General features: G+C 39.5%; 1 protein-coding gene and 1 long non-coding RNA gene across 4 annotated transcripts in view; both read left to right on the forward strand.

The window, feature by feature from the left end:
- ptbp3 (polypyrimidine tract binding protein 3) overlaps window positions 1–15,127 on the forward strand; it is a 72,761-nt gene extending 57,634 nt beyond the window's left edge. For 2 of the 3 annotated variants that reach the window (XM_055632439.1, XM_055632437.1), the window contains 8 exons: window positions 797–989; window positions 3,433–3,504; window positions 4,033–4,166; window positions 8,284–8,317; window positions 8,622–8,714; window positions 9,517–9,733; window positions 10,427–10,504; window positions 12,438–15,127. In XM_055632439.1, the coding sequence (XP_055488414.1) occupies window positions 797–989; window positions 3,433–3,504; window positions 4,033–4,166; window positions 8,284–8,317; window positions 8,622–8,714; window positions 9,517–9,733; window positions 10,427–10,504; window positions 12,438–12,570 (954 nt within the window). In that variant the 3' untranslated portion in view covers window positions 12,571–15,127. The remainder of the gene's footprint in view (window positions 1–796; window positions 990–3,432; window positions 3,505–4,032; window positions 4,167–8,283; window positions 8,318–8,621; window positions 8,715–9,516; window positions 9,734–10,426; window positions 10,505–12,437) is intronic. The other variant, XM_055632438.1, reaches the window with a different exon arrangement.
- A 3,513-nt stretch (window positions 15,128–18,640) lies between these two features.
- LOC129695464 (uncharacterized) lies at window positions 18,641–24,780 on the forward strand. Its single transcript, XR_008723166.1, has 2 exons — window positions 18,641–23,280; window positions 23,554–24,780. It is a non-coding gene; the product is annotated as an uncharacterized LOC129695464 (long non-coding RNA).
- The last annotated feature ends 3,003 nt before the right edge of the window (window positions 24,781–27,783 follow it).

Consider the following 27,783-nt stretch of genomic DNA (forward strand, 5'->3'; position numbering starts at 1 on the left):
GAACTATGCCGTGTCGCAGAGACAAAGTGACAGCATCGTAAGGAGATAGAGGGGGTTCGATGACTACCAACTGCCACCATTCTCCACTGCCCACGTTGCACCAAGGTGTGTAGATCGCGCATCGGCCTCCACAGGCATCTGCAGACCCACAAGAAGCCGACCCTATGGAGAGGAGAAGACGGTCATATTCGTTACGAGTGACTGCCGATGATGGTTTGTGTGGATGTGTATCTGTCTATTTATATTTATATTCTTTTGGACCAAAATATCCATGTGCTTGGTGCTTTGTAATGTCCCCATCTGAGATTCAACTTATCAACTGAGCAAAAATGTTGATATGGTGGGTTTGAAGCTGAATGGTTTCCATCATGTCTATTGCCACATCTTTAAATTCAGTATATTTAGTTCATTTTAAATATTAAGTTGCACTTTTTACTATTGTTCTCAAATGGAGTGGAATGTCGTGGGAGCTAACTGATTTGTTTCCTTAAATTATATAGTATGTATGGGTTTAAATGAAAGTGAAAGAGATAATTTTTTGGTTAGTTGTTAGTAAAATGTTATTTTAAGTATTTTTAATTGAAATAAATGCCTTGCAAAGTTTTAGTCTGGTGCAGCATTACAGCCTATATTCATTTGTAACAATAGCCATAACCAGCAGAAAAAGTTAAATTTATTGCACCTGTCATTTGTATAGTTTATAAAATAAATGAATGGGATTTAACCAACTCTGGCTTATTGCATTCATCAGCAAAGAAAAATAACGATGTATTTTGCTGTTCCTCTTTGACTTCAGGCTTTGGATGGGCAGAATATCTACAATGCTTGCTGTACTTTACGTATAGAGTTCTCAAAGTTGACTAGCCTTAATGTTAAATACAACAATGACAAAAGCAGAGACTTTACACGCCTTGATCTTCCTTCCGGCGACGGCCAGTCTATTGATGCTCCTGTGGCCGCCGCTTTTGGTAAGGAAACTTCACTTCTAGGTAAATACATAATGACAGGTAATTTTTTTTGATGATCCCTTATGCTCATCAAACAATCCTGATGATTTATTAGCATTGCACATTCTTTTCATTTTTTATCAGTTTAGGCAGGACAATTGCCAGCAATCTGGAGAATTAGTAAATGGGATGCAGTTGGCATCAGTATGTGAAATTTTGGATTGTTTAAGATTTTTAAATGATCTTCACCATGCAATCCCCGAAGAGATGCAGAAAGCCAATTCAATGCTATCTTGGGGAAAATCTTGACTCCTTATCTAAATGAACAAAAAATCATGAAAGAGAACAATATTAGTGCTATAAGAATGGGTAATGTTTCCAGAAGGCTGGTAAAGGCATAATGAGCAGAATGGTCTCGAGTAAATTAATCCACCTAAATCAATGCTAACTTCCCCTTGACCTGTTGCTGTCTCAGAAACACTGCCTCTCAATTTCTTACAGAGCTTAATGTATAATCTGTATCTGGAAATGCCGGTAGCATCCTCATGATCAGTATCAATACTGATTTTTATGACACATGTTGAGTGTAGTGTAGTTTCTCCCAAAGGAAACAATGAACTTTTAAATTGAGTTTTTTCAGATGCTATTGCCCTGGAATTGCATCTGATTGCTTGACCTACTGTAAGTAATGTTACTCTGAAGGAAGAATTCTTAATCTGCAACCAGAATGTAAATGTTTCTGCTTAATTTTGGGTATAGACGCAGACTTCATAATAACTAAATCACTGCGCATAGATAATTGTTTGACCTTGTTTATTGTAGTTGATAGAAGAGGAATAGCATAATATATCAATTAAGTTATTTGAACTGGTTCATATTTTTGGATGTGTCAAGAGACAAATTATGAATTGAAGATACTTGTACTGAAATTACATCTTGTTCACAGTTGACAAATGATTTGTGGAGTATTGATCATTTATGCTGCCCCTGCACTAAACCATTGAATGTGTGCAGATCATCTACACTGAATTGTTCAAAAATAAGGATAGCAAGTGGTACATTTTTCATTATTTGAGCTTCATTGCATCAACAAGTGCGTTGCTCTTTGAATTAGATGGTGAATATCCCAAGTCAGCGTTTTATTTCCTCTTTGTACAATATTGTTGATTGTATATTGAAGCATTAGTGGCATTGGTTAGTAATACTTTCCAAAGAATGTAAGAGGGAGGACATTTGAAAATACAGTCAGCCCTTTATTTGAGACCAAAGGGTTTTCTTGTAATTGGTGTTCCAATCCAAATTGCCGAACATCCGTCTCATCCTTCAGCTTAAAGCAGGGCCCTTTTGGCCTTTTTGATGGCCTTACCAAGGTCGTATCTGGGCTTCTTATAGACATCTGCATCGCCAGACCTGAATGACTGGGATCTGGTCTTCAGAAGAATGCGGATCTCATGGTTCATCCAAGGCTTCTGGTTAGGAAACACTCGGAAGGTTTTTGTTGGGATGCAGTCCTCAACACATTTCTTTATGAAGTTTGTAACGACTGGCATATTCATTCGGGTCTGTTGCCGATCATTGCCCAGTCTACAGACCCCAAATGGTTCTGGAGTTGTTCCCACCCCCCCCCCCCCCCCCCCCCCCGACTAGCTCTTTACAGCTCTGTGGATGCGCTCTTCAATTGCTGCCCGTAGGCTGGAAGAAGCAGCACCGCAGTATGGTCGGATTTACTGAAGTGAGGGCGAGGGATAGAGCGATAGGTGTCTTTGATGGTCGTGTAGCAGTGGTCGAGAGTGTTTGGTCCTCTGGTGCAGCAGGAGACATGTTGGTGGAAGTCTAAACTGAATTAGCTGAAGAGGTTGGGGAGGTGAACGTGACCTGAATAATCTCGTAGTACCGAAAATTCATCAGTACATAGAAGGATAAGTTAGCAACAAAGCTCCGCTTCTGAAGTAAATCTACTTATTTATCAAACTAAATGAGTTTATTTTCACTTTGGAGTAATCGTGTTTTCGAAGGCGGATTTCAGGTGGAGATTCTTGATTAGCAAGTGTGTCGGGATATGGAGCGAAGGCAGAAGAATGGGGTTAAGAGAGAAAGATAGATCAGCCATGATTGAATGACAGTAAACTTGATGGGCTGAATGGCCTAATTCTGCTCCTGGAATTTATTTTCACGTAGCTGAATTAAATGCTCATTTAATTGAGTGCGATAACTAAATAAAAATGCGGGCATGATCTTTTGTACGTGGCCCCAAAGTTTCCTATCATTTGAAAAATGCAGTGTTAGCTAGTAACACAGTGATCGCACATGTAAACTTCTGTGACAAGTTGCGAATAGCCACTCGATTCATAAGGGAAAATTTGAACAAAGTATTTGGGGAGAAACAATATTGGGGCATCAATTCCAAAAGAGGCGGAGGACTCAAGAATTTAAAACAGAGTATGCAGTAAAATGGCACTAACTATAATAAATTAACTTTTGCCAGGTGCACCAGGTATCATCTCAAATCCTTATGGTGCTGGTGGATTTGGTCCTGCTGTTGGCTTCCCACAAGCAGGTCAGTATGATATATTAGATGATAATAACCTTCCAATGAATTAGCAGATGATTACAGTAATAATCATTCGCCTTTAAACTGGACTGCCGAGGGAACCTGATAACAGCTTTAAAGAGCTGAATTTCTAACCAAACATTCACTAAAACTTTATTGTTGAATGCTGGAGGGGAGATTATAGTTGCCTTGTTAGACTTTTGCCTTTTCCCTTAACATTTTCCTGTATTTCTCATTAAATGCATGTTTGAGAGGTTTTATTTTGATTTTTGCAGCTGCTTGTTTTTCCAACAGTAGACTTGGATGTTAATCATCTTATGGGACTGAATGCGCTTCTAAAAGTAGGCATTCCATTGAATCAACGGCTTTTAAGGTGTGGAAGAATTATTTGTTAGAGAATATAAAGCTTTGTTGGAAATATTGTGGTTTTGCATCCAGCCATCTCAAATTAGTCTTTGTACTAATCTCATTTTGATGGGGATTTGTTCTTTGTGCACCTACCATGGTTAATGCCAACGTTATTGCTGTTTCCAGGCCTATCTGTTCAAGGGATCCATGGAGGTCTTGGGCATCTTGGCCTTCAACACGCTGCAGTTGGTGGTCGGCTAATGCATGGAATGGGCCCAGCAGGAAATTCAGTTTTGCTGGTCAGCAACCTAAACCCTGAGGTTGGTGCCATCATTAGGAATTGTAATGTATCCATTCTTTCACATGTTATTTTATAATGATTTTTAGAGAAGTGATAATTTACTTTCATATTTGCATGTTGAATTTGTAGTCTATAATGTTGCTAATTACAAAGCAATACGAGTTTAGAATAATATAACCATAGCTCTGCTATTCATTTGGAGTAATTGGGGTTTCAATTCAATTCAAGTTTATTGGTCACATACTCAATTATACAGGTATAACCAGTAGTGAAATGCTTAAGTGCCTGTCCAGTTGTGCATGGTTCCCCACTTACACATAACCCACATAAAACAATACCCACATATAACACATAATAAATATGTACCCCATAGATACCACATAACCCACATAAAACAATACCCACATATACCCCATAAATATACCACATAACAAGTAGTGCTGTTACAAGCAAAGTGACAAGTGCCGTGGAACACCTGTGATGACAGCATGTTCCATCCAGTTCAGTCCCATGTGTGTGTGTGTTTGATGGTAGCGAGGCGGGGTGGGGGGTTTGGGTGGGGGTGCAGGTGCTGGTGAGGAGGGTTTGGGCGTTGGGGGGGGGGGGGGGGGGGGGGGGGGGTGTTGCGGCGACACTCAGTCCTCGTTCAGCAGTCTCATGGCCTGGGAAAAGAAACTCCTCCGCATTCTCTCCGTGTTGGCCCTGAGCAGCCGGTACCGTTTCCCTGAGGGCAGCAGGGAAAACAGTCTGTTGTTGGGGTGAGTGTGGTCCTGGATAATCCTCCTGGCTCTTGACCTGCAGTGCTTGGTGTAGATGTCCTGCAGGTTGGGAAGGGTGGTTTTGATGGTCCGCTCAGCTGAGCGAACCACCCTCCTCAGAGCCAGTTGGTCCCTCTTGGTGGTGTTCCCCCTCCAGGTGATGATGCTCCCACTCAGGATGCTCTCCACAGTATGGGTGTAGAAGTTCTTGAGCACCCTGAGGGGGAACTTGAAGTCCCTCGGCCGTATGAGTTGGTAAAGACGCTGGTTGGCCTTCTTTACCAGGCTGCTGAGGTGGCGTGACCATGTCAGGTCCTGGGAGATGTGGATGCCGAGGTACCTGAAGCTCTCCACCCTCTCCTCCTGGGCCCCGTTTATGCTGAGGAGGAGGAAGCTCCTCTGCTGCTTCCTGGAGAAGTCCACTATGAGCTCCTTGGTCTTGGAGGTGTTCAGCTCCAGGTTATTCTCCCTACACCAGTTTGCCAGGTGGATGATTTCAGAGTGGTAGGCTGCTTCATCATTGTTTGAGATTAGGCCTACCACTGCTGTGTCATCGGCAAACTTGACTATGATGTTAGAGTCTGAGATGGCCTTGCAGTCGTGGGTGTAGAGAGAATACAGCAGAGGGCTCGGCACACAGCCCTGGGGGGTCCCAGTGTTGAGGGTGAGGGAGGATGACATGTGATGGCCCACACACACCACCTGTGGTCTGCCGGTCAGGAAATTGTGGATCCACTTGCACAGGGATGGGCACAAGTGGAGGTTGTACAATTTGGAGGCCAGCTTTGAGGGGTCTATGGTGTTAAACGCTGAGCTGTAATCTATGAACAGCAGTCTAACATAAGCCCCTTTCCCGGTGTCCAGGTGGGTGAGAGTGGTGTGGAGTAGGTGGGCTATGGCATCGTCAGTGGATCTGTTGGGGCAAATTGTAGTGGATCCAGGGTGGTGGGTAGGGAGGAGGTAATGAAAGTTTTGATGAGTTTCTCAAAACACTTCATTACTGTGGAGGTCAGGGCTATGGGGCGGTAGTAATTTAAACAGTTTGGTGAGGGGTTCTCAAGTAAGAGCTGCAAGGATATGCTATGACACTTGATATCTTAATTTATTTGGGACATAGGGTATGCCATTTTTGGACTGCTGAAGTAATTTAATTTGGGCTTATAGCGAGGATTTCTTATTACTATTACCCAATACAAATGCGAATGCCCTGTGTCCTCAATACTAATCAACAACAGAGCTTTCTTCTTGCAGATGATGCTCTTTTCTCTATGTGGCTATGAAACATTTACAAGAAAACACAATGTCTCAATGCAGGGAGGAGGTAATGAAAGTTTTGATGAGTTTCTCAAAACACTTCATTACTGTGGAGGTCAGGGCTATGGGGCGGTAGTAATTTAAACAGTTTGGTGAGGGGTTCTCAAGTAAGAGCTGCAAGGATATGCTATGACACTTGATATCTTAATTTATTTGGGACATAGGGTATGCCATTTTTGGACTGCTGAAGTAATTTAATTTGGGCTTATAGCGAGGATTTCTTATTACTATTACCCAATACAAATGCGAATGCCCTGTGTCCTCAATACTAATCAACAACAGAGCTTTCTTCTTGCAGATGATGCTCTTTTCTCTATGTGGCTATGAAACATTTACAAGAAAACACAATGTCTCAATGCTTTGTAGAATTGTACATGATGATATTCTGTAATTGTCATTTGTACAGACATAATTATCAAATATGCACCTTCATGTTTTAATCATAGTTCAATTAATCTAAGTCATTGTTCTTGTGGTTTAGTCATGACTACATATTTGGGAGATTTTAGCGAATTCTACAGTTTACTTATTTTGGATTTTAAAAGAAAATTAACAGCCAATGCAACATGTTTTAGCAACACAGTGAAGTAGACAAAGTCCTGCCAAATGTAAGCAAAATTGCATTCTGCAAATGTGAAGTGTGCGTGTACTACCAGTCCAAATGCAAGCTTTTAATGCAATTTAATTTTGGTATGATATGGGAATTTCCCATATTAAATGTAAAGTGAGGGTAATCTGGCATGAATGTTGACCTTATCAGGGATGCCCACATTCTGTGAATAAATGTAAAACTGCCCGCTTGCATGATATTTAGTAAATATCATGTTAGGACAATAAGGTTAAATTAAATTGGAGTGAATAATTCACTCAATGCACAGTCATTTTATGCTAACCAGTGGTTTGTCGGAAATTGTCACATTAAATATTCATGAATCCTTTTAGTAGTCTTCAGATAGTTCATTGTGCAAATGTGTGCATGCTTGTATGTATTCATATTCTGTTCTCAAACTTCATGTCATTTGGAATTTGAATGTTATATCCCGATGACACACGCACATTTTTATTTCAATGTAACTTTCTCATTACAGTTGAGTACAATTAAACCTTCTGTTCATCTAAATTCACATAAGTAATCATTTCCTATATTCTAAACAGGCAATGCCTTTAGTTTAAAGGATTTCTCAGTTTTTTGTACATTTAAAATTGAAATAAATTTTGGTTACAATAACTAAAGATATTTTTTACAAAATGTAATTGAACCATTGAGCTAAATTTTGTACAATTGTTGTCACTAAGGATTTCTGATCAAACCTAACAGTTAAGTGAGCTTAATAAAATATAGCCTACCTTTGCATTATACAATTCCTGTAATTAAAGCACCTACATAAAAAACATATTTTGTTAAAATAGGAAACATTTCTGCATTGTGCAGTAATTAGTGAGATAAATTGTATGTAGTTGTGTGCGTTTTGTTTCTTCATTCCTTTTTAACTTAGTTTCAGTGTTCAATTTTATAATGCTGAGAATTATTCCAAATCTTTAAAAAAATCTACCTGCATGTTTTCTGTCGTTATTCTGAATGGGGCACAATTGAAAATTAAATGCAAGTCATAAATAATATGCCTGACTTGCCTTTGGATTTCTCTTTGGTGGTGGGTTTATGGTTACATATGACCCGAAAACCAGGAGCAACAAATGACTTAGGATAATAATTAGGATAAGTGTATAATCATCTACAGAAGTGTCTGTAGACTGTGGAGGGGTGTAAGCGGGATAGGTAGAATACGTTTACATGCTTTGAACATTTATTTACTGACTTTATAATGTTTCTTTCTTTTCCCCTTCATTGTCCTGCTTCGTTATTCCATCATTTTTCCAAAATTTGAAAACTTCCCCAAAACGGCACATCTACTACATTTGAACTTAACTTTTTTTTGTGATCAATCGAATTCTCTGTGGATCAAACTGGCCTTCAACTGTAATGCTGAAACTCTTCGATACGGGGGACTTGATGTTTGTCTCCGGTCCATCTTGTGCTGACTTGTTTTGTTCCCCGTACTGCAGAAGGTTTCACCTCACTGGCTGTTCATTCTCTTTGGTATGTTGCCATTTCCACTGCTATTTTACTATGAATTTTTTTCATTATTTTAAGTTGATATTTTAATCCTTCATTCAACAGAATCTTGCATCTATGCTATCAATGAATTTTGCGAAATATTAAATGCATGACATCAACTTGGTATTTTGTGCAGTGTAGCATTTGTTAAAATGTACAAGTCCTTTAATGTTTAAATATTTATTTAAATCCTGCCAGTTTTGTCTTCCACTTAAGCTGCTTTTGTTTTAAATTGTCACTGAATTCAAAATTAAAACCTTTTTTTTTTTAATTTGGCAAACCAAAGGAGTTTACGGTGACGTACATCGTGTGAAGATCTTGTTCAATAAAAAAGAAAATGCATTAATACAGATGGCAGATGCAAACCAAGCTCAACTGGGTAAGAGTTAATAATTCACTTAACAGTTTGTCTAAATAGTTAATCTGCAGCCTGATGGTTTTCCTTGACCTCATTTGGATATGCCGGAAAAAAATATTCAAATGTTATTTGTCCCGATCATTACAGCTGAACTTGATAGTCCTTAAGATGTGGCAACATTATTAAAAGCATTAACCTTCAATCTTTTTTTCTCTGATCTGAACTCCAAGATTAGTAGTAATATCTTAAATTGCTGCCAGGTTACAATTTCATTCTGACTCTTATTAGGATTGTTTTCTTTGTATTTCCCTGCTTTGCGCCTGTAACTCTTTGCCTCTTTAAATATTTCGAGTTTCCCAGGAGCAAGCGTGCTTATGTGTATGTTGACCCTAAACCTTTCACCTGGCAAAACGTTGGTGGTTCACTTCTCAGTCAGCTGTGTACAAATGAGATCAAAGTTTCATGACTGAAAGTGTGAGTGCAAGGCAGGAAGTTGCACCAATTGAAATAAATAACAGTGCACTGCTTGAATGGATGTCAAGGCAGGATGTTGCACCAATTTTAAATAAAGTAGTGTTTGTACCTATGAGTGCTCTAATGGCTTTGTGCTCTGAGCACGAAACAGGGTACTAGTTTAGGTGGCTTATTAGATGTGTTCAATTTTTACCATAAAATAAATTTGCATGGGTTTTTGAAAAATCCCTCATTTTCGTTTTTCAAGTCAAATAAAGCAATGATGCCCCAACCATGTACTGGAAAGGGATACAGTGTCTTCTATTTATTTAATTATTATGTTACAATTACAAAGTTCTATTCTCTTTAGCCATGAGCCATCTTAATGGGCAGAAGGTGTATGGCCGAGTATTGCGTGTGACATTGTCAAAACATCAGATGGTCCAGCTTCCTCGGGAAGGACAAGAAGACCAAGGTTTGACCAAGGATTATGGCAATTCTCCACTTCATCGCTTCAAGAAACCAGGGTCCAAGAACTTCCAAAATATTTTCCCTCCATCATCCACCCTACATCTTTCAAACATTCCGTGAGTATCTTAAATGTAAGGGGATGTCTGATGGAGAAACCAATAGATGTGATTAATTGCAAGAGACTGAAGATATGAAGACATTCCATTGGTGTGAGCAGCTAAATAAGAAACAATTCTGTTTGTTTATGCAATGCTTTAATTTGGTCAATTTATTACCTGCAAAATGATGCCACTCTGCAATTTCTAAAATAGGAACAGGAGTAGGTCTGTCTGTCCTTCAGGCTTGCTCAGGCAGATTGTGGACAGAAATATCATCGTTAATAAGATCACTTTGTAATGCGCAGCCTGATTTTAACTTGGTCTGATCTGGAATGGAGCTCTCTCCACCCAAAAGGATAATTCAATGTTAGGTCTTTTTGGCCTGTTTTGTACAAGCACCTTGTATTAATTGATGTGTGGCTTATACAACCAGTACAGTAAGTCAAAACTAAGTTTATAAATATTGTGTATATAGAATGTAAAGCCAGAATTTGAATTATTAAGACAATAACACAATTTTTCATCCTTGACTGTTGTAAATCATTTGCTGCTTTTGAAATCGCATAAAACATTTTTTTAATGTTTTTGACACACCAAAAATTCAATTTGTATATAAAGAGTAATTGCTAATGCATTTTGTGTGTTTTTATGAATTGGCAAGTTTCTCCCTTCCATGTTATATGTAAGAAGGTATTTTTTGTCTATTTGTAGACCTTCAATCACAGAGGACGATCTGAAGAACCTATTTGAGAGTGCTGGATCCTCAGTGAGAGCCTTCAAATTTTTTCTGTAAGTTTACTTGTGTTCAACATTCCCAATGCACAATTTGAGATTGCTTAATGTAAAATTACCCAGGTGGTTGATAAAATTCAATTGCAGTGTTTGCTGTTGGCAGTTCACAATCTATTTTCTATGGGCTGCTCAAGTTGTCAATAGTAATTCTATTTCTTTATCTACTTAATACTATGTATTTAATCCAGCATGGTATGTGACAGATTTGTTATTGCCACTGTTCATAAACCAGTGTCATTCAATTGATAATTATAACTGGTTTATGCTCCAAGTTGGTAAAGGACTTTCAGTTACTTAGCATCTGCAGCCCGGTGTAAATTTCTGACTACTTTTGAAAGTGAATTGAAGTAATTTGCCCTGAACAAACAAAAGCTCTGGATTTTTGGATGATTGTCAAGGCATAGAAACATAGAAAATGGGTGCAGGAGGAGACCATTCGGCATGATTAGTAAATTTGCAGTTGACACTAAAGTAGGTGGTGTCATAGATGGTGAGGATGGTTATCGGAAAGTACAGCAACACATGATTAGTTGGAGAAGTGGGCTGAAGAATAACTAATGGAATTTAATGCGAATAAGTGCGAAGTGTTGCGTTTTGGGAAGTCAAACCAGGGCAGGACCTTCACAGTGAATAATAGGGCCCTGAGTTGTGGAGATATCCAGAAGTACAGGTATGCAATTCCTTAAAAATGACAGGGTGATCAAGAAGGCTCTTGGTATATTGTCCTTAATTAGTCAGAGTATTGAGTATAAAATATATGTTACAAGATGCTGGTGAGACCACACTTAGAGTATTCTGTTCAGCTTTGGTCACCCTGCTAGAGCAAGGATGTTCAGCTGGAAAGAATGCAGAGAAGATTTACAAGGTTGTTAATCAACCAATAGTGCTTTTATTTGTCACATATGCAACTGAACAGTGAAATTCCGTTTGCATATATTACACATGCGGGCGGCACTATCCTTGGCGCCATTATTCAAAGTCCAAAATCCGGGAGGCCAGGTGCTAGATGTACTGGAGCAGATCCCGCAAATCGATGTCCCTGTTCTCTCCACGCCCGTCTATCTTTGTGTCCCAGGGCTGCCTCCTGTAGCCCGCCATTAAGGCGCTGGAGGCATTACCCTGGTTCACCCTCCTACCAGCCGGCGTTCCTAACATCTGACGTCTCCAGCTCCCTCTTGGGTACAGCGTCTGACGAGCCTTTGGGTGGGTTCCCAGTCCGACCGACAGATGAGCCTTCGGGTGGGTTTATCGGACCTTCCGACAGAGCCTTCGCGAACCCCTGGTCCTGCCGTCGGAGGCTTCGGGCTGGACCATCGACCACCCGTCCACCGCTGCTCTTAGGGCAAGGTCCCACCGACTTGCGAAAACCTCCCGGGATGGCCTTGTCCTCTATGCACCCCTCAGCCAGGTTATTGCCAGGACCTGAGCAGCTGCGCTATCGGGAGTGGTTAGACAGGCTAGGATTTTATTCCTTGGATTCAGGAGGCTGAGGAGTGTTTGGCAAAACATTTTATTAGGCATGTAATATCTGATCTGAAATTGTGCATGAATACTTTATTTATTTGCCATCCGTTTGGAAAGTCAGTGGTTCGTTCAAGAACAGATTCATAGATTGTTTGCTTCTCTTGGAATTGCCTATGCTGAGTTTCAAATGTTTGAGTGGTTCCAAAGTATGATGAAGAATAGCATAGTTGGAAATGATAACTCTGCATACCTTCTGTTTGTCCCAAGAATAGCGTTTAACTTGCATGTAGTGTCACTTGCCCAATCTAGTGGTCTGGGTCAGGAAAGAACAGTAACATGTGCCTATTCATAATAGTTTCCAGTTTTCTTGCAACAAATAATCAGCCTGCTTGATGTTTTTTAAATAATCTGTAAATATTTATCTCATTTGAATTGTCTTAAAATGTTTTTTTTTTTAATATTGCAGGAAAGACCGTAAGATGGCCCTTATCCAGTTAGACAGTCTTGAAGAAGCAATCCAGGCTCTCATTGACCTTCATAATCATGACCTTGGAGAAAATCACCATCTTAGAGTGTCCTTTTCTAAATCCACAATTTAATAATTATTTTCTCTATAGACTGGGACCACACTTGTGGTAAGCTAGTATTCAGACAGAGACTGATATACCAATGACCAACCATGCCTGCAAGAGATGCCTAGATTTATGATTTAAGTGGAACACGCAAGTGGGGTTTCTCAACTTGAGTGACTTTCCTTTTGTCTATCTGTTGACTTCAATTGATACCAATTTTCTTTAATTTTTGAAAAGTGCAGGTTTGTTGCAAGCAATCAGCAGCCATACATTGACGTTCATTGGTCTCTTATTGGCTGGTTTAGCAATTGAAATTTTTTTCCAAAAGTTTACAATTTTGGGAGAGGGATAAAATCAGGTTTAGATCTACATGATTGTCACACTTTAAAACAAAATATTTTAGTTATTTTCATGGCGGGGAGAAATTAAACATCATGGGTTTTCATACCACTGAAGATATGAAAAAATCAATTTCGTATTTACTGTGTACTTGTTTAATTATCATGTGCCTTATTATCTGTTTATTAATTAGATTATAGGCTTTCCCTGCATTTTCTTCAGTATATGTGTTATTGGTTCTTTTAAAAGGAACCTTTTTGTCATTGTAGAGTTTAGGTGATTTTCTTTTCAATTTTGCAATGTTGGTAAATCTGCTGCATGCTTAGATTTAAATTACAATTTAGTACACAGATGGGAATTACACATTTATTTTCTCTCCTCGGGCAGACTGCTGATCCGTGTTTCCATCCTATCCAAGGGCTGTAATGTGCTACATCGAAGCTCTGCTTTGGGCATAATTGAATAAGTTTAACTAATTTAAAATGCCTGAGTTTTGTTTATATTGCTTATTTTTGTCTTGATCTACAAAATTCAAATTGCTTCATTATCTTATCTGTGTGCTAAAGGTTTATGTTATCTTTAAATATTTCATTTATTTTGATCTGTAGCTGTTAATTTTTAAAATGTTAATTGTTGGCTTTTGTTTTGAGGGAATATTTGGCTTTTGGATGTTTCAGTGTAGGTACTTTAAAGCCTCTCTGAACATGTTTTCATGTGAATTTGTTAGACTCTAGCTAAATATCCAGCATTTTGCATTAGGCTTTTGTTTTATTGAATGGTTGCTGGACTAACTGCAAGTCTAGAAAACATGTCCTTAACTCTTCCATTCTGAAAGAATACTTCAGAGCCACACAGACTTTGCAAAGCTGCAACTAAACCATGGTTAGAACTATTGATTTATTAAATACAAGACTTTAGTCCCATTCAAGTGGAATTCTGAAAGGAGTACATGCTTGACAAAAGGAAATAGTGAATAATGAGGTAGAGAATATCAGCTTTTATTTCAGGGTTTCAGAGAATTAAAAACAGGACCAAAGTTTATGTGCCTTCAGTAATCATTTTTTCCCCTCTCCCATTTAACTCTGTTATTATCTTTAAACCTAAAAATAGAAATGTGAATGTAGTTACAAATGTAAAAGGAGGGAGAATGTGAGAAATCAACTTTTTTTTGTAGCGGTGCTTTGTTTGCACCAGGCTTGAAAGAGAATACCCAAGGGCACTAACTTGTATTAAATCAGATTTGTTAGCTCTCTCATGCTGAGCATAGAGCCACTTCATAAAAGTATGTGAGAAGAATTGTTCAGAAATTGCACGGTAATGTACTCGCCACAAATCTGGTGCCCTGAGCAAGAATTTTACCAAATTCGCATATCTGATTTCACCATTCCCCAGGTTAGTCCCAAGGGTGCTGCATAAAAGACTTTCTTATATAATACTGAACTGTAGCATTTGGAACAGAGCAAGACTGTGCTGAATTGATTAATTAGACTCACCTCCAACATGCCGCACCATCTTGTAAATGCTAGTGAAATGTATTATTTGTTGCGGATTAGTCACCTGTGACTTGTATTGAGATCTCAATCTTTTCCAAATTGAGAACTAAGTTTGCAGGGCACAGAAGTGGATAACACATTGGTACCCCAGGCTAATGAAGTTTCTAGGTAATTGTCACAGACGTATAAATGTATGACTTCAGTCATGGGGATGACACCTGCATTCAGCATCGAGTGTAACTAAGTTTGAGACCTGTGATTTTTTTTTTTGGTTGTTTGTTTAAAATAAGGCAGTTGGAATACTTCTACCTGGGCCGTTCAGATTAAGGTTGTAACATTTTGTGTGAAATACTTAACCTCTCCTTCAAGCTGCTTCCCTTCTGACATTTAGTTGCCAGCAGGGGTATAATGCTTTCCACCCTGTTCATCCATGTACTTGATCTGTTCTTAAAATTCCTGCCTTTTTTGAGTTTGTAAGAATGTTCAGCAGACAAAGTGAAAATGCTGTAAATATTTAAACAACTTTTTTTTAAATGAGGTTTTTTTGGGAACAAGTAAAAGTACAAACTGGTTTTTATATGAAAACATTGATTGTCTTGTATATTTTGATAAGCAACAGTACCAGGTTTCATTTGTAAAGCAGTTTGTGTCAAAAGTGGAAGAAACAAAATGGATTCCATTTCTGTTAAGATTTGTTTTTAATGCACAGATAATGAAATATTAAAAATAATATTTTCTAATTGTTTATTGCATGTGTCTGTGTAAAGTGGTCCATTTCTTTCGTTGTGTACACTTGTATGGCCTTGATAATCTATCCTCTAATTGTAGCATGCTTTCAATAAATGTCATGACACCTCTTTGATCTTCCTGCCTCTTTGTCTAACGCTTTAAACTTTCTTTCTTTTATTCTAAATCAGAGGTTCCCAAACTGGGGAAGTGATGGGTAGAATGTGTGGGTATCCATGAATATGGAAAGCATTGAGATTGGAACAGGTGTAGCATTAGCTCCTATCACATGCTTGGATATTTGCTCAGCCATGAGCTCTGGTTGCTTTTTCATATTTATCCTGGTTTCCATTGGAGCTTGGGCTGATCCTAGAGAAGCATTTTATGTTAACTGTTCTCTCATGTATTAGTGGATAGATGGATGCGATGGATCTTGGAACTTGGTTTCCTAAATGGAGTAGGGAGGCCATGTCACTTTTCTGAACAAGCTTGTCTGTGAAACTGCAGTCAATCTCATTCCCCACTTTCCACTCTTCATATCATGTTAAGCAGAATGCAAGTGATATTTAGCTGATTACGGAGGAAATCTTGAAAATATGAAAATGCATAAAATGGTGCAACCAATGATTTTTATTCATTGAGTGCTCAGATTTTACCATTACCTCATTTAAGCATATCATAATATTTTGCATTTTGGTTCTTAAAAAGTACTTTGGTACATCCAATTGAGTTCTGGAAAGATCCCCTGAGGCTTTAATGCTATATCGAAATATATAAAAGTGAGAGTTTGGAAACCTCTGTTCAAGATCTAATTCACTTTTTTGTATCTTTACCTCAACACAATCTTTCTTGCTGAATATACTTAAACATTTTATTATGCACGAATGTGGCATTGTTTTGCCCTTTACCACTGTGCTGTTTGCTTTGTGCCATTCTGTTGAGCACCATCCTACCAGGTGATGCCTTATATTTTGGGAGAAGTGTTATTCGTGCTGGTTGCAGGGCAGAATGGGGATCTTCAGAACATTGACCACTTCATTTGCTTTCTTTGTGCATTGTAAACACGTGCATGTGTGTGCGCAATGCATAACTGATGATTTTTAAAAAAATTGTAATTGCTTTGTTGCAGGATTTTGAGCCTGCTGCTATTTTGCTTCAATTCCTTTAATTGGCTGATGCCTTGTTCATATTGTTTCTTTTTAAATGAAAACAACCATTGGTTGCTGCTTGTCTGGAAAGCTACATGCGCTTCAGATTTCTAGAGAGGGTCACTGATGTGAATATATCACTTGATAAGAGGCATGATCATACAGTGGTTTTGTTACTGGAGTCATCTGGTGGTTGGACAGAACCTGAAGATGCCCTAGTTCAAATACTGCGTGGCAGTTTGAACATTTTGATTAATTTATATTACTACCAAACCTTTTTTAAATGATGAAGGCTGCTGTATTGTTTTTAAGCTAGCTGTTCTGTCCGTTCAAGGGAAGAAAACCTGTTCTCAGTGGGTGAGGCAGCATCTATGGAGCGAAGCAATAGGCGAAGTTTTGGGTTGAGACCCGTCTTCAGACCGATGTCGGGTGGTGGGGGTGGGTGGGATAAAGAAAGGAAGTGGTGGAGACAGCAGGCTTGTGGGAGAGCTGGGAAGGCGGGAGAAAGCAAGGACTACCTGAAATTGGAGACATCAATGTTCATACAGTTGGGGTGTAAACTACCCAAGCAAAATATGAGGTGCTGTTCCTCCAATTTGCGGTGGGCCTCACTCTGGCAATGGAGGAGGCCAAGGACAGAAAGGTTGGATTTGAAATGGGAGGGGTAGTTGAAGTGCTGAGCCACCGGGAGATCAGGTTGGTTATTACGAAGTGAGCGGAGGTGTTGGGCGAAGCGACAGCCAAGCTTACGCTTGGTCTCACCGATGTAGAGCAGTTGACACCTGGAACAGCGGATGCGTTGGAGATGGTGCAGGTGAACCTCTGCCTCACCTGGAAAGACTGCTTGGGTCCTTGGATGGAGTCGAAGGGGGAGGTAAAGCGACCAGAGTCGCGTTTCCTGCGGCTGCAAGGGTAAAATAGACAATATAAAATAGTACCAGGGGAGGAGGTGGTTTGGGTGGGAAGGGACAAATTAACCAGAGAGTTAGGGAGGGATCAGTCTCTACGGAAAGCAGAAAGGGAAGGAGATGGGAAGATGTGGCCAGTGGTGGGATCCCGTTGCAGGTGGTGAAAATGTCGGAGTATTATATGTTGTATGCGACGGCTGGTCGGGTGGAGGGTGAGGGGGATGTGGAGTGAGAGCGGAGCTGCGGGATATAGAGTAGACCCTGGTGAGAGCCTCATCTATAATAGAAGGGAAACCCCCGTTCCCTAAAGAATGAGGACATCTCCGATGCTCTGGTCTGGAACACCTCATCCTGGGTGCAGATGCAATGTAGACGGAGGAATTGGGAGTAGAGGGATAGAGTCCTTATAGGGAACAGGGTGGGAAGAAGTGTAGTCCAGATAGCCATGGGAATCAGTGGGTTTATAGTAGATATTGGTCAGCAATCTGTTAACTGCGATGGAGATGGTGAGGTCTAGAAACGGTTGGGAGATGTCGGAAATGGTCCAGGTGAATTTGAGTGCCGGATGGAAGTTAGTGGTGAAATGGATGAAGTCAGTGAGTTCTGCATGGGTGCAGGAGGTAGCACTAATGTAGTCATAGAAACATAGAAAATAGGTGCAGGAGTAGGCCATTCAGCCCTTCGAGCCTGCACCGCCATTCAATATGATCATGGCTGATCATCCAACTCAGTACCCCGTACCTGCCTTCTCTCCATACCCCCTGATCCCTTTAGCCGCAAGGGCCACATCTAACTCCCTCTTAAATATAGCCAATGAACTGGCCTCAACTACCTTCTGTCATCAATGTAGCGGATAGTTCGGGGATACCCTACAAAGGTAGGGTTGTTCGACTTACCCTACAAAGAGGCAGGCATAGCTGGGACCCATGCACATAGATTTGGAGGAAATGGGGGGAGTCAAAGGAAAAGTTGTTGAGGGCAAGGACCAGGTCCGCTAGGCGGAAGAAAGTACGGGAATTGGTTGGTTCTGCGGTCGCGGAAGAAACGGAGGGCTTTAAGACCCTCCTGGTGGGGGATGGAGGTGTAGTATGACTGGACATCCATAGTGAAATGAGGGAGTGGGGGCCTGGAAAACGGAAGTCATGAAGGAGACAAAGTACGTGTGAGGTGTCTTGGGCAAAGGTAGGGGGGGATTTGACCAAGGGGGGTAGGGTGGAGTCGAGGTATATCACTATATTGTCTCAAATAGGGTGACTGCTACCATTGAGCTAACGAGAGTGAGTTCACTATATCTACATTATCTGCTGATCTACACGTCACTTCAATCTTTCCCGAGGCACCAAATGGAAATACAATGGGTGTGAGCATCTGCAGTCCATGAGTGTACAATATAATTACTTCTCATTTAATTTTCAATATTGCACTGGACTTTTGTGACGTATTGACAAATTTCCTTTTAATAGCGCATGTTTAGGAAGGGTATATATATTTGATAGAATCACGAAGCAGCCTTCAAACTAATTAAATGTATTAATGCAATTGGTGATCGGTTTTGAAATCACTGTGTCAGCAAAGTGCTTGCTTTGCATACAGTGCTTGCCATGTCACACACTAGAGCCAAGAACATTCAAGTCAAGAAACTGATACATATTTATGCTGAAAATATATTATAGAAAGATACTTCACACATAACTAGGTTGATCTTATAATGTATTTTTAGAACTTTAAAGGTCATGTTTATTTTTTAGTGTTTGGGGTAAATAAGAGAGGACCCCGTGGCATCCATGGTTTGTTATCCATGTAAAGTCCATGACTATTTTTTGCAAATAACAAAGACTTGGTAAACCACTGACAAGTCTTGCCAGTGAAGGTAGACAAAAATGCTGGAGAAACTCAGCGGGTAAGGTAGCATCTATGGAGTGAAGGAAATGGGCAACGTTTCGGGTCGAGACCATTCTTCAGACAGTGATGTTCAATGTGAAAATGAATGCAAAAACATTTATAGAATTGAAAACTGGTGTATTTTAAACCTCTTATTCAAAAATGTGATTTTATTCTTGGATAGAAGCTGGTTTTCATATACGATGGGAGATTGTAATCCAGTATCTTATTTTAAAAATGTTGCTTTTGGGGAATTCTTCAGTAGGGTTTTTTTTGTTGTTCCAAGCAACCATGATGGAATCAAGAAAATATAACTGGAGAACTTTTTTTTAAAGGAATTTGTTTTTTATAAACAAGAGGCATGGGTTATACAAATGGGCAATTACCTATCCAGACAGCCGGACAAACATGACAATTACTTATCCCATCATAGATGTTAAGTAATTAACTGAATCGTCAATTCAACAAACTATGCAGGAATTGATAAAGGTGTGAAGCATCAGGTTCACAAATATCTTTCAGGAGGGAAATTTGATCTTAGCCTAATCTGACCTCTGACACCAGTGCCATGGTAATGTAGCTGATTCCGAATTTCTCTTGTATTTCCTGATAACTCATTAAATTTCCTGACAAGCCACAAGAAATAACAGCTATGTTAAAACAAAGAAATAAATCCAAACTCAATGCCCTGCATTGATTAGTGCAGCAAAGATACATGTGGCAAGTCACACCCAGTCCAGTTTTCAAGAAAAAACATGTTTTTTTTTTTAAACTATGTGCAGGTAGGTTGTGGCTGTGTGCATTAGTTGCTTTGTGATTTGGAGTTGAATTATGGTACGGTTTAAAAGCATTTATCAATGTTAATAGTTCAAATATTATTGTAACTAAACTCTTTGAAAATAATAATTAATTGGTAGCTGAGACCAGTTTATAAACCTGTACCATATTATAGTGCTGGGGAGCTTCATATATATGAAATATGTCCGGTTACTTGAGCTCAAACTTGGGAATCGATACACAAACTTATAAAGGTAAGCAGCAAAGTAAATAAATACAATCCTTACTGGTAATTACATAATTCAAAGGACAGACTGTTCCATTTGCTGTCATCTTGAATCCTGCATTGCCTCTGGTGCCTTTCATTTCACTGCACATCTCATATGTGTATGTGACAAATAAACTTGACTTGACATGACAGGATCAAAGATAATGCCGTGAAACCGAACATTATAGAGAAGAAGGTGGAAGTGTGAATAGCTAGTGGATTTGGTTCACACTAGTTCCAATGACATGTGGAAGTCCACAGTAAATCCTAAAGATTTGGTAGATAAAGTGAAACGGTGACCTGATTGCTCTTGGTTGCACATATCAATGAGCACATATTAAAACATTTAGTGCAGGCAGTGTGGATGGAAAATTGTGCAGGAGAAAAGGTTTTAGATATTGGATTGGATCTGGCACAGGTCAAGCACATTGCATATGAGAACCAGCATTGTTATGAGCAAAATTTTGGGTGAAGGGTTTAAATTTGCTTGGTTGGGAGATAAGAAGCTGAGCATTGATTGCAGATGGGATGAAATGGAACTGAAAAGCAGAACATTGGTGAGAATTTGCAATGCAGAGAAACTAACAATTTGGGCGGTCTTTCATTCTGCAAGTTGCGAGAGCGAAGAGCATCAAACACCTGGAGTTGTGTTGCTTACAGCTGCTTCTGAAACTAAAAAGAGCAGGATTGGCTGTTTAACTGATTACAGGGTTTCCAGGAGGAGGTGTTTGGATGTATGGAGATTATGAAAAGGGAACAGTGACAACTCCGTTTTCCAAAACTGTCAAAATACGATTTTTTTCTAACGATATGCACAGGTAGGTGACTAGTGGTGCAAATTTGTTGTTTTATGATTTGGAGCTAAATTATGGTACGGTCTAAGGCATCTATCAAGGTTAATAGTTCAAATACTATTGTAATGGCAAGTGTGATTTTGAACAGAACTTAAGAACATTCAGATACAAGGAACTGCAGATGCTGGAATCTCGAGCAAAACACAATGTTGGAGGAACACAGCAGGTCAGGCAATATCTGTGGCGGGAAAGAGGCAGTCTTGTTATTGAAGATATGTAGCACACAATTCTTATGAGGGAGTTGTTTTCAGGTTTATGAACATAATTTGTTTTCAGGTTTAAGAACACAACACTCGTGATTTCATTGTCCCATTATAAACCAGAATATAATTAATATATTAAAAATATATATATATCAAAAAACCTGAAAATTGCAATCAGTACATTTAAAAAAAATAAGAATATAAGGACAGAAGTAAGGGACACCCAGGGTTTCATTATGGGAAATTAGGCTGGAAAGATCAGAGTATTCATAGGAGAGTTTTATTAGTTGATCATAGTGAAAGATAAAATAAAGAGTAGAGGTTCCAACTTGAATTTTGGCAAATCTTACCAAGTGGTGATTCACAAAACAATTTGGTGTCATTGTGGTGGAAGGCCATTAAGCAGATTTAAGGGATTCGGGAAGATATTTTTCCACAAAGTGAGTTGGTCTGTGAAACCAAGAGGTCACTTTTCATAGAGCATAAAATTAACTCCAATAAGATCCCTATTTTATCTGAGAGTGAAGAAGGATATAAAATAATCATGGTAAAAGGGAAGTTGGGGGAAGGGAAGGTTGGGGGAAGGTAAGAAAACAAGTATGGGAGAAAATACTAGCAAATGAAATACAAAAGAATCCAATGGGGACGGGTGTGGGATAGGATTAGGTTCTTGATGAAGTATTGATGAAGGCAGTTGCCTTCACAATATTGCTAACTGGTTGATGGGGAGGGAGGAGGGATTCAGAATTAAGTGGCTCTTACAGCATAGGTGTTTTAAAGTAATAGAAGCAAGTTGAGAAAACAAAAGTTCTCTGGATTAAAATTTATCAAAATCAAAATACCATGAGAGACAAATTAATATAAATTTATGCTCGGAGGGTCATCAGCTTAATGGCAATTTGGATTTTTTTTATTTATTTGACTTGACAGGAAGCATTGTGTAAATGTTTTTTCCCCAGGTTGGAGAACTACAATTAGATATGCCAGAAGAGTACAGTGATTAAGATGAGCATTTTATATTTTGATGATCTGAATAATGAATGAAAAATTAGGTGATAACAAACTTCGAACAGATATTTCTTGTGGGTCGTTGCAATAAGACACTAAAAGATCACTAATAGCTGAAAATCCAGGAACAAAATGGTGGGAGGAACTTGACAATCATAAAATGATGGGGTAATACTGATGACCAGTGGAAAGAATCTGAGATGAAGAAAAAAGACAAGGAAGCAGTGCACAAAATTGGCAGGTAAAGATGAAGTATAAACCGAAGACTGGTTAGAGAAAATAACAACAAAGTAAAGAGGGTCGTAAGATTAGAGGTTAAGATATCGCAATGTTAAAAGCAAATATACATGTGCTATTTGAATAGCTAGTTAGCTAGCACACTCTGGATCCCATGCTTTCAGTCCTTCCAGAACTGCCTACCATGTGGAACTTTATCAAAAGCCTTGCTGAAGCCGATATGGTCCTGCTCTTGTCAACCCTTTTTACTTTAAAAAAACTTGAATCAGATTTGTGAGACGTGATCTCCCATGAGCAGAGTAATGCTGATCATTAAACCCTGTCTATCTTAAATGCATGTAAGTCTTAACATTCAGAATCCTCTCCAGTAACTTTCCTACCACAGATGTTCGGCCAACTTAAATAGTGACGCATTAGCAACGGGAGTACGAAGGAATTTTACTGGATTGGTTTCTGGGATGAGGTATTTCAGATGCAAGGTTAGTCAGGAGTTGGGATTATTCCCCTTTGACCAAGAGATTGACAGGATATTTGATTGAGGACGACATGGAAACATGGCCACAAAAGTAGTTGAGTGAAAGCAATTTTTAGTTCTATCCTACACACTAGAAACAATTAACACAAGCCAAGTAACCTACAAACCTGCACGTCTTTGGAATATGGGAGTAAACTGGAGCACCTGGTGAAAACATGTGGTCATGGAGAGAACATACAAACTAGTCAGGATGGACCCCTCCTGGTATCTGGCGCTGTATGGCAGCAACTCTACGACTGTGCCGCCTCTTCTAGTCTGCACTGGATGCTTCCTTCATCTTTCACATTGATGTGAGGTTACTTAAACTGAAAATTTAGACACCAGCAACTGCAGATGCTGGAATCTTGCAAAGAAAACAAGGTACACAAAAAAGCTGGAGAAACTCAGCGGGTGCAGCAGCATCTATGGAGCGAAGGAAATAGGCAACGTTTCGGGCCGAAACCCTTCTTCAGACTGATCGGGGGCGGGGGTGGGCGGGGACAAGAAAGGAAAAAGGAGGAGGAGCCCGAAGGCTGGGGGATGGGAGGATACAGCAGGGGGACTGAGGAAGGGGAGGAAACAGCAAGGACTAACAAAATTGGGAGAATTCGATGTTCATGCCCCCAGGATGCAGACTTCCCAAAACAAAACAAGGTGTTGGAATAACTCAGTGGGTTAGGTGGCATCGCTGGAGGACACAGTTGACATTTCGGATGGGATCCTTCAGAATTTGAAGCAGAGTTCCAGACCTGAAAATTCACATGTTCTCTAGAGCTATTCCATGTCCTGCTGAGTTACTCCAGCACTTTGTGTCTTAAGGTGAAGATTTCTGGTTTGATCTAATCCCATAACACATTTGATGTCTTGGTAAAGAGCCTGTCTGTCTGCAAAGCTGACATTTTAATTTCAAAATTGATTACTGCTGCCAAAGTACATTTGAATAAATATTCTGAAGACCGGTTTTTGATTGAATGGTTACTACCACGTAATTGTATAATCCCTAATTAATCCCCAACAGTGCTTTTGCAATTGTTTACATGGGAACCAACAGGAATAAACCCCAATGATTTCTTATCAACCTGTCGCAGATTAATTTGTTTGGGAAAGCATTGGTACGGATGACCGCGTCAGAGTCAATGGGGAGATTAAGTTTTGTATCCAAATCAACGATACCCTCCATTGAGTTGTGTGCCACTTACCATTGTACAAAAAAGGGATAAACTCAGAACAGATTTGGCAGTATAAAGCAGGGCATTCACGAAAGGCTTTGGGCCATGGCAGCAGCTGACCAGAAATCTACCACAGTCTGAGACCTTGCACCAACAATCCCTCATTCTATAACACAGCCAACAGATCAACCCTGGTTCAAAGCATAGAAAAGAATGCTGTTAAATGTATCATCTGTACCTGAAGATGTACTGTCCAGATAAATCTGCAGCAGGTTAATGTAATTAACAACATAAAGTTAAGCAATTTCACCACATGGCAAACCCTTATCTCGTTAAATCGAAGAGGAATGAGGTTGGCACAAACTAAGTGGAGGAGGCAGCTCCCAGGTTGGCTAGCTTGGTAATGAGGATGGGGTTAGTGTGTGCTTACCAAGTTATTGATCCTTTCAGGTTTCATTTTGGTACAGGTATTATCTGATGGCATTTGAATAGCTTTATCAGATGGTTAAAACTAGCTGACAAATTATTGAATTCCAATGTGCCATAGTAATTTCCCAGTATTTAGCTTTATGAAATTTAGGAAATCCCCCTCTATGTTCTTTATGCTGTTAATTATGTTAACCTGCTGCAGATTTAGCTGGTCAGAGTTATACAGTGTGGAAACAGGCCCAACTTGCCCACACTGGCCAACATGTCCCAGCTACATTTGTCAGGCTTCTTGAAAACTGGACTGGGTATGACTTTGCCACATGTATCTTTGTTGCACGAATCAATGCAGGGTGTTAAGTCTGGCTTTATTTCTTGGTTTTAACATAGCTGTTATTTCTCGTGCAATTGTACATCTTGTACATTTTCAGATAAATAGGTGTAAACTTGCTACAAATATCTACAGTTGTATTTATTGAGCACTGTGATGTTGAACTGTACAAAAGAGGTAGTCTTCAAGTTGGATTTCCTGATTTTCTGGACTGTGCCCTAAAATAAAACGGAACATATTGGAAGCAATCAGCAGATTGGACAGTTACAGTGGAAAGCCGTTAATAATTCAGGTTAATCTTGACCCTTGTTTTGTTCTTCACCGTGACATTCCTACATTCACATTTTTAACCTGTGGAAATATTTTGTGGAGCTGAACCTAAATGATTTATTGAACTAAATTATTTTTTAAATTCATTTCAATTTTGGCTTAATCACTGTCTTTGCCTCATTCTTTGTGTTCCTTTATTTATCTTCCCATTTTATTTCCCTGATATGCTCCATTATACAGTGAATGAGCTCTGAAATGTTAAAAAAAAAAACGGATTTGCTGATAAATGCCTGGGCATATCTGTTTCTGGGTGTTGAGCACCCAATTTAATGGAAGTTCATTGGCCTGATACATGAACTTTGTTCTGCACAAATACTTCCTGACCCGGTGAGTGATGTCAATATTTTCTGTTCATTCCCTCTCTGATAGGTGAATAGCTTACTGCTGTTTACAGTTTCCATTTGGGGTGTGTACGGTCCTTTTTTTAAACCTTGCAATAATTTCCATTTTCCTTGATTAAGTATCTTCATCCTTGTTTTGTTCTTCCCCATGGCATGTTGGCCTTCATAATGAGAGGATTTGAGTATAGGAGTAAAGAGGTCCTGCAGTTGTACAGGGCCCTGGTAAGGCCACATCTGGAGCATTGTGTGCAGTTTTGGACCCCTAATTTGAGGAAGAACATCCTTGTTATTGAGGGAGTGAAGCGTAAATTCACGAGATTAATTCCCACGATGGTGGGACTGTCATATGAGGAATGATTGGAAAGACTGGGCTGGTATTCACTGGAATTTAGAAGGATGAGAGTGAATCTTATAAAAACATATAAAATTATGAAAGGACTGGACAAACTAGATGCAGGAAAAATTTCCCAATGATGGAGGAGTCGAGAACCAGGGGCCACAGTTTAAGAATAAAGGGGAGGCCATTTAAAACTGAGATGAGAAAAAGCTTTTTCACCCAGAGTTGTGAATTTGTGGAATTCTCTGCCACAGAAAGCAGTGGAGGCCAATTCACTGGATGAATTTAAAAGAGAGTTAGATAGAGCTGTCTTAGAGCTATTGCCTGTCCTGCTGAGTTATACCAGCACCTTGTGTCTTCAGCTGAAGATTTCTGGTTTGAACTATGCCCAGTTCGATGTCTTAGTAAACAGCCTGTCTGTCTGCAAAGCTGACATTTTAATTTCAAAATTGATTACTGCTGCCAAAGTACATTTGAATAAATATTCTGAAGACTGGTTTTTGAATGAATGGCTACTACCATGTAATTTTATAATCCCTGATTAATCCCCAACAGTGCTTTTGCAGTTGTTGACATTTGAACCAACAGGAATAAACCCCAATGATTTCTTATCAACCTGTCGCAGATTAATTTGTTTGGGAAAGCATTGGTACGGATGACCACAACAGAGTCAATGGGGAGATTAAGGTTTGTATCCAAATCAACGATACCCTCCATTGAGTTGTGTACCACTTACCAAAAAAGGATAAACTCAGAACAGATTTGGCTGTATAAAGCAGGGCATTCACGAAAGGCTTTGGGCCATGGCAGCAGCTGACCAGAATTCTACCACAGTCTGAGACCTTGCACCAATAATCCCTCATTCTATAAAACAGCCAACAGATCAACCCTGGTTCAGCGTAGAAAAGAATGCTGTTAAATGTATCATCTGTACCTGAAGATGTACTGACCAGATAGATCTTCCACATGAATTTAAAAGAGAGTTGGATAGAGCTCTTGGGGCTAGCGGAATCAAGGCGTATGGGGAGAAGGCAGGCACAGGGCTGATTGTGGATGGTCAGCCATGATCACAATGATCTCAAAAGGGCTAAATGGCCAACTCCTGCACCTATTTTCTATGTACACTCAGCATTGTATCGGAAATGTTCTTGTACAATTGGTTCCAATTCATTGCAGTAATTCACATGCAGTAATTTTGTGGAGATCGGGATCTATATAACCAGATTTTGTTTTTACCTGGGGTGTTATAATCTACTCTTAATTATGCCATTTTACCTACAATCCAGGTGACTAGCCTACTATGAAAGAGAAAGTTAGGTAATTAAGATTAATATTGCCATATATGCCACAGCCTCCCTATCGCATCATTTTGATTAATGTAGAACTTTTCTAATTGATCCAATTTACTTTTAGTTTGGAGATAGTGTGGAAACAGGCCCTTTGGCCCATCGAATCCGCAACGACCAGCGATCCCCGCACATTAACTCTATCCTACACAAGCTAGGGACAATTTTACATTTATACCAAGCCAATTCACCTACAAACCTGTACGCCTTTGGAGTGTGGGAGGAAATTGAAAATCTCGGAGAAAACTCGCGCAAGTCACAGGGAGAAAATTCAAGCTCCATACAGACAAGCACCTGTTGTCAGGATCGAACCCGGGTCTCTGGCGCAGTAGACAGTAGCTCTGCCACTATGCCACCCCACATTTTTTCTCAAACAATGTGTAGAACCTTACGGTTACGCACATGTATGATTTGCAAATGGATTTCATTGGTCTGCATGCAGTTTGATGCATTTCTTTGCTTTTAAACCTGAATATCTGCTTGATTCTCGGCATTTTTAGATTTAAGGCAAAAACATACGTTGAAGTTTCAGCAAAGATGATTCCAGTTTTCATCTACAATGTGAAGTCAATAATAATAATAATAATAATATAGCAAATCATAA

This window comes from Leucoraja erinacea, chromosome 3, assembly GCF_028641065.1.
Source record: "Leucoraja erinacea ecotype New England chromosome 3, Leri_hhj_1, whole genome shotgun sequence".
NCBI lineage: Eukaryota > Metazoa > Chordata > Chondrichthyes > Rajiformes > Rajidae > Leucoraja > Leucoraja erinaceus.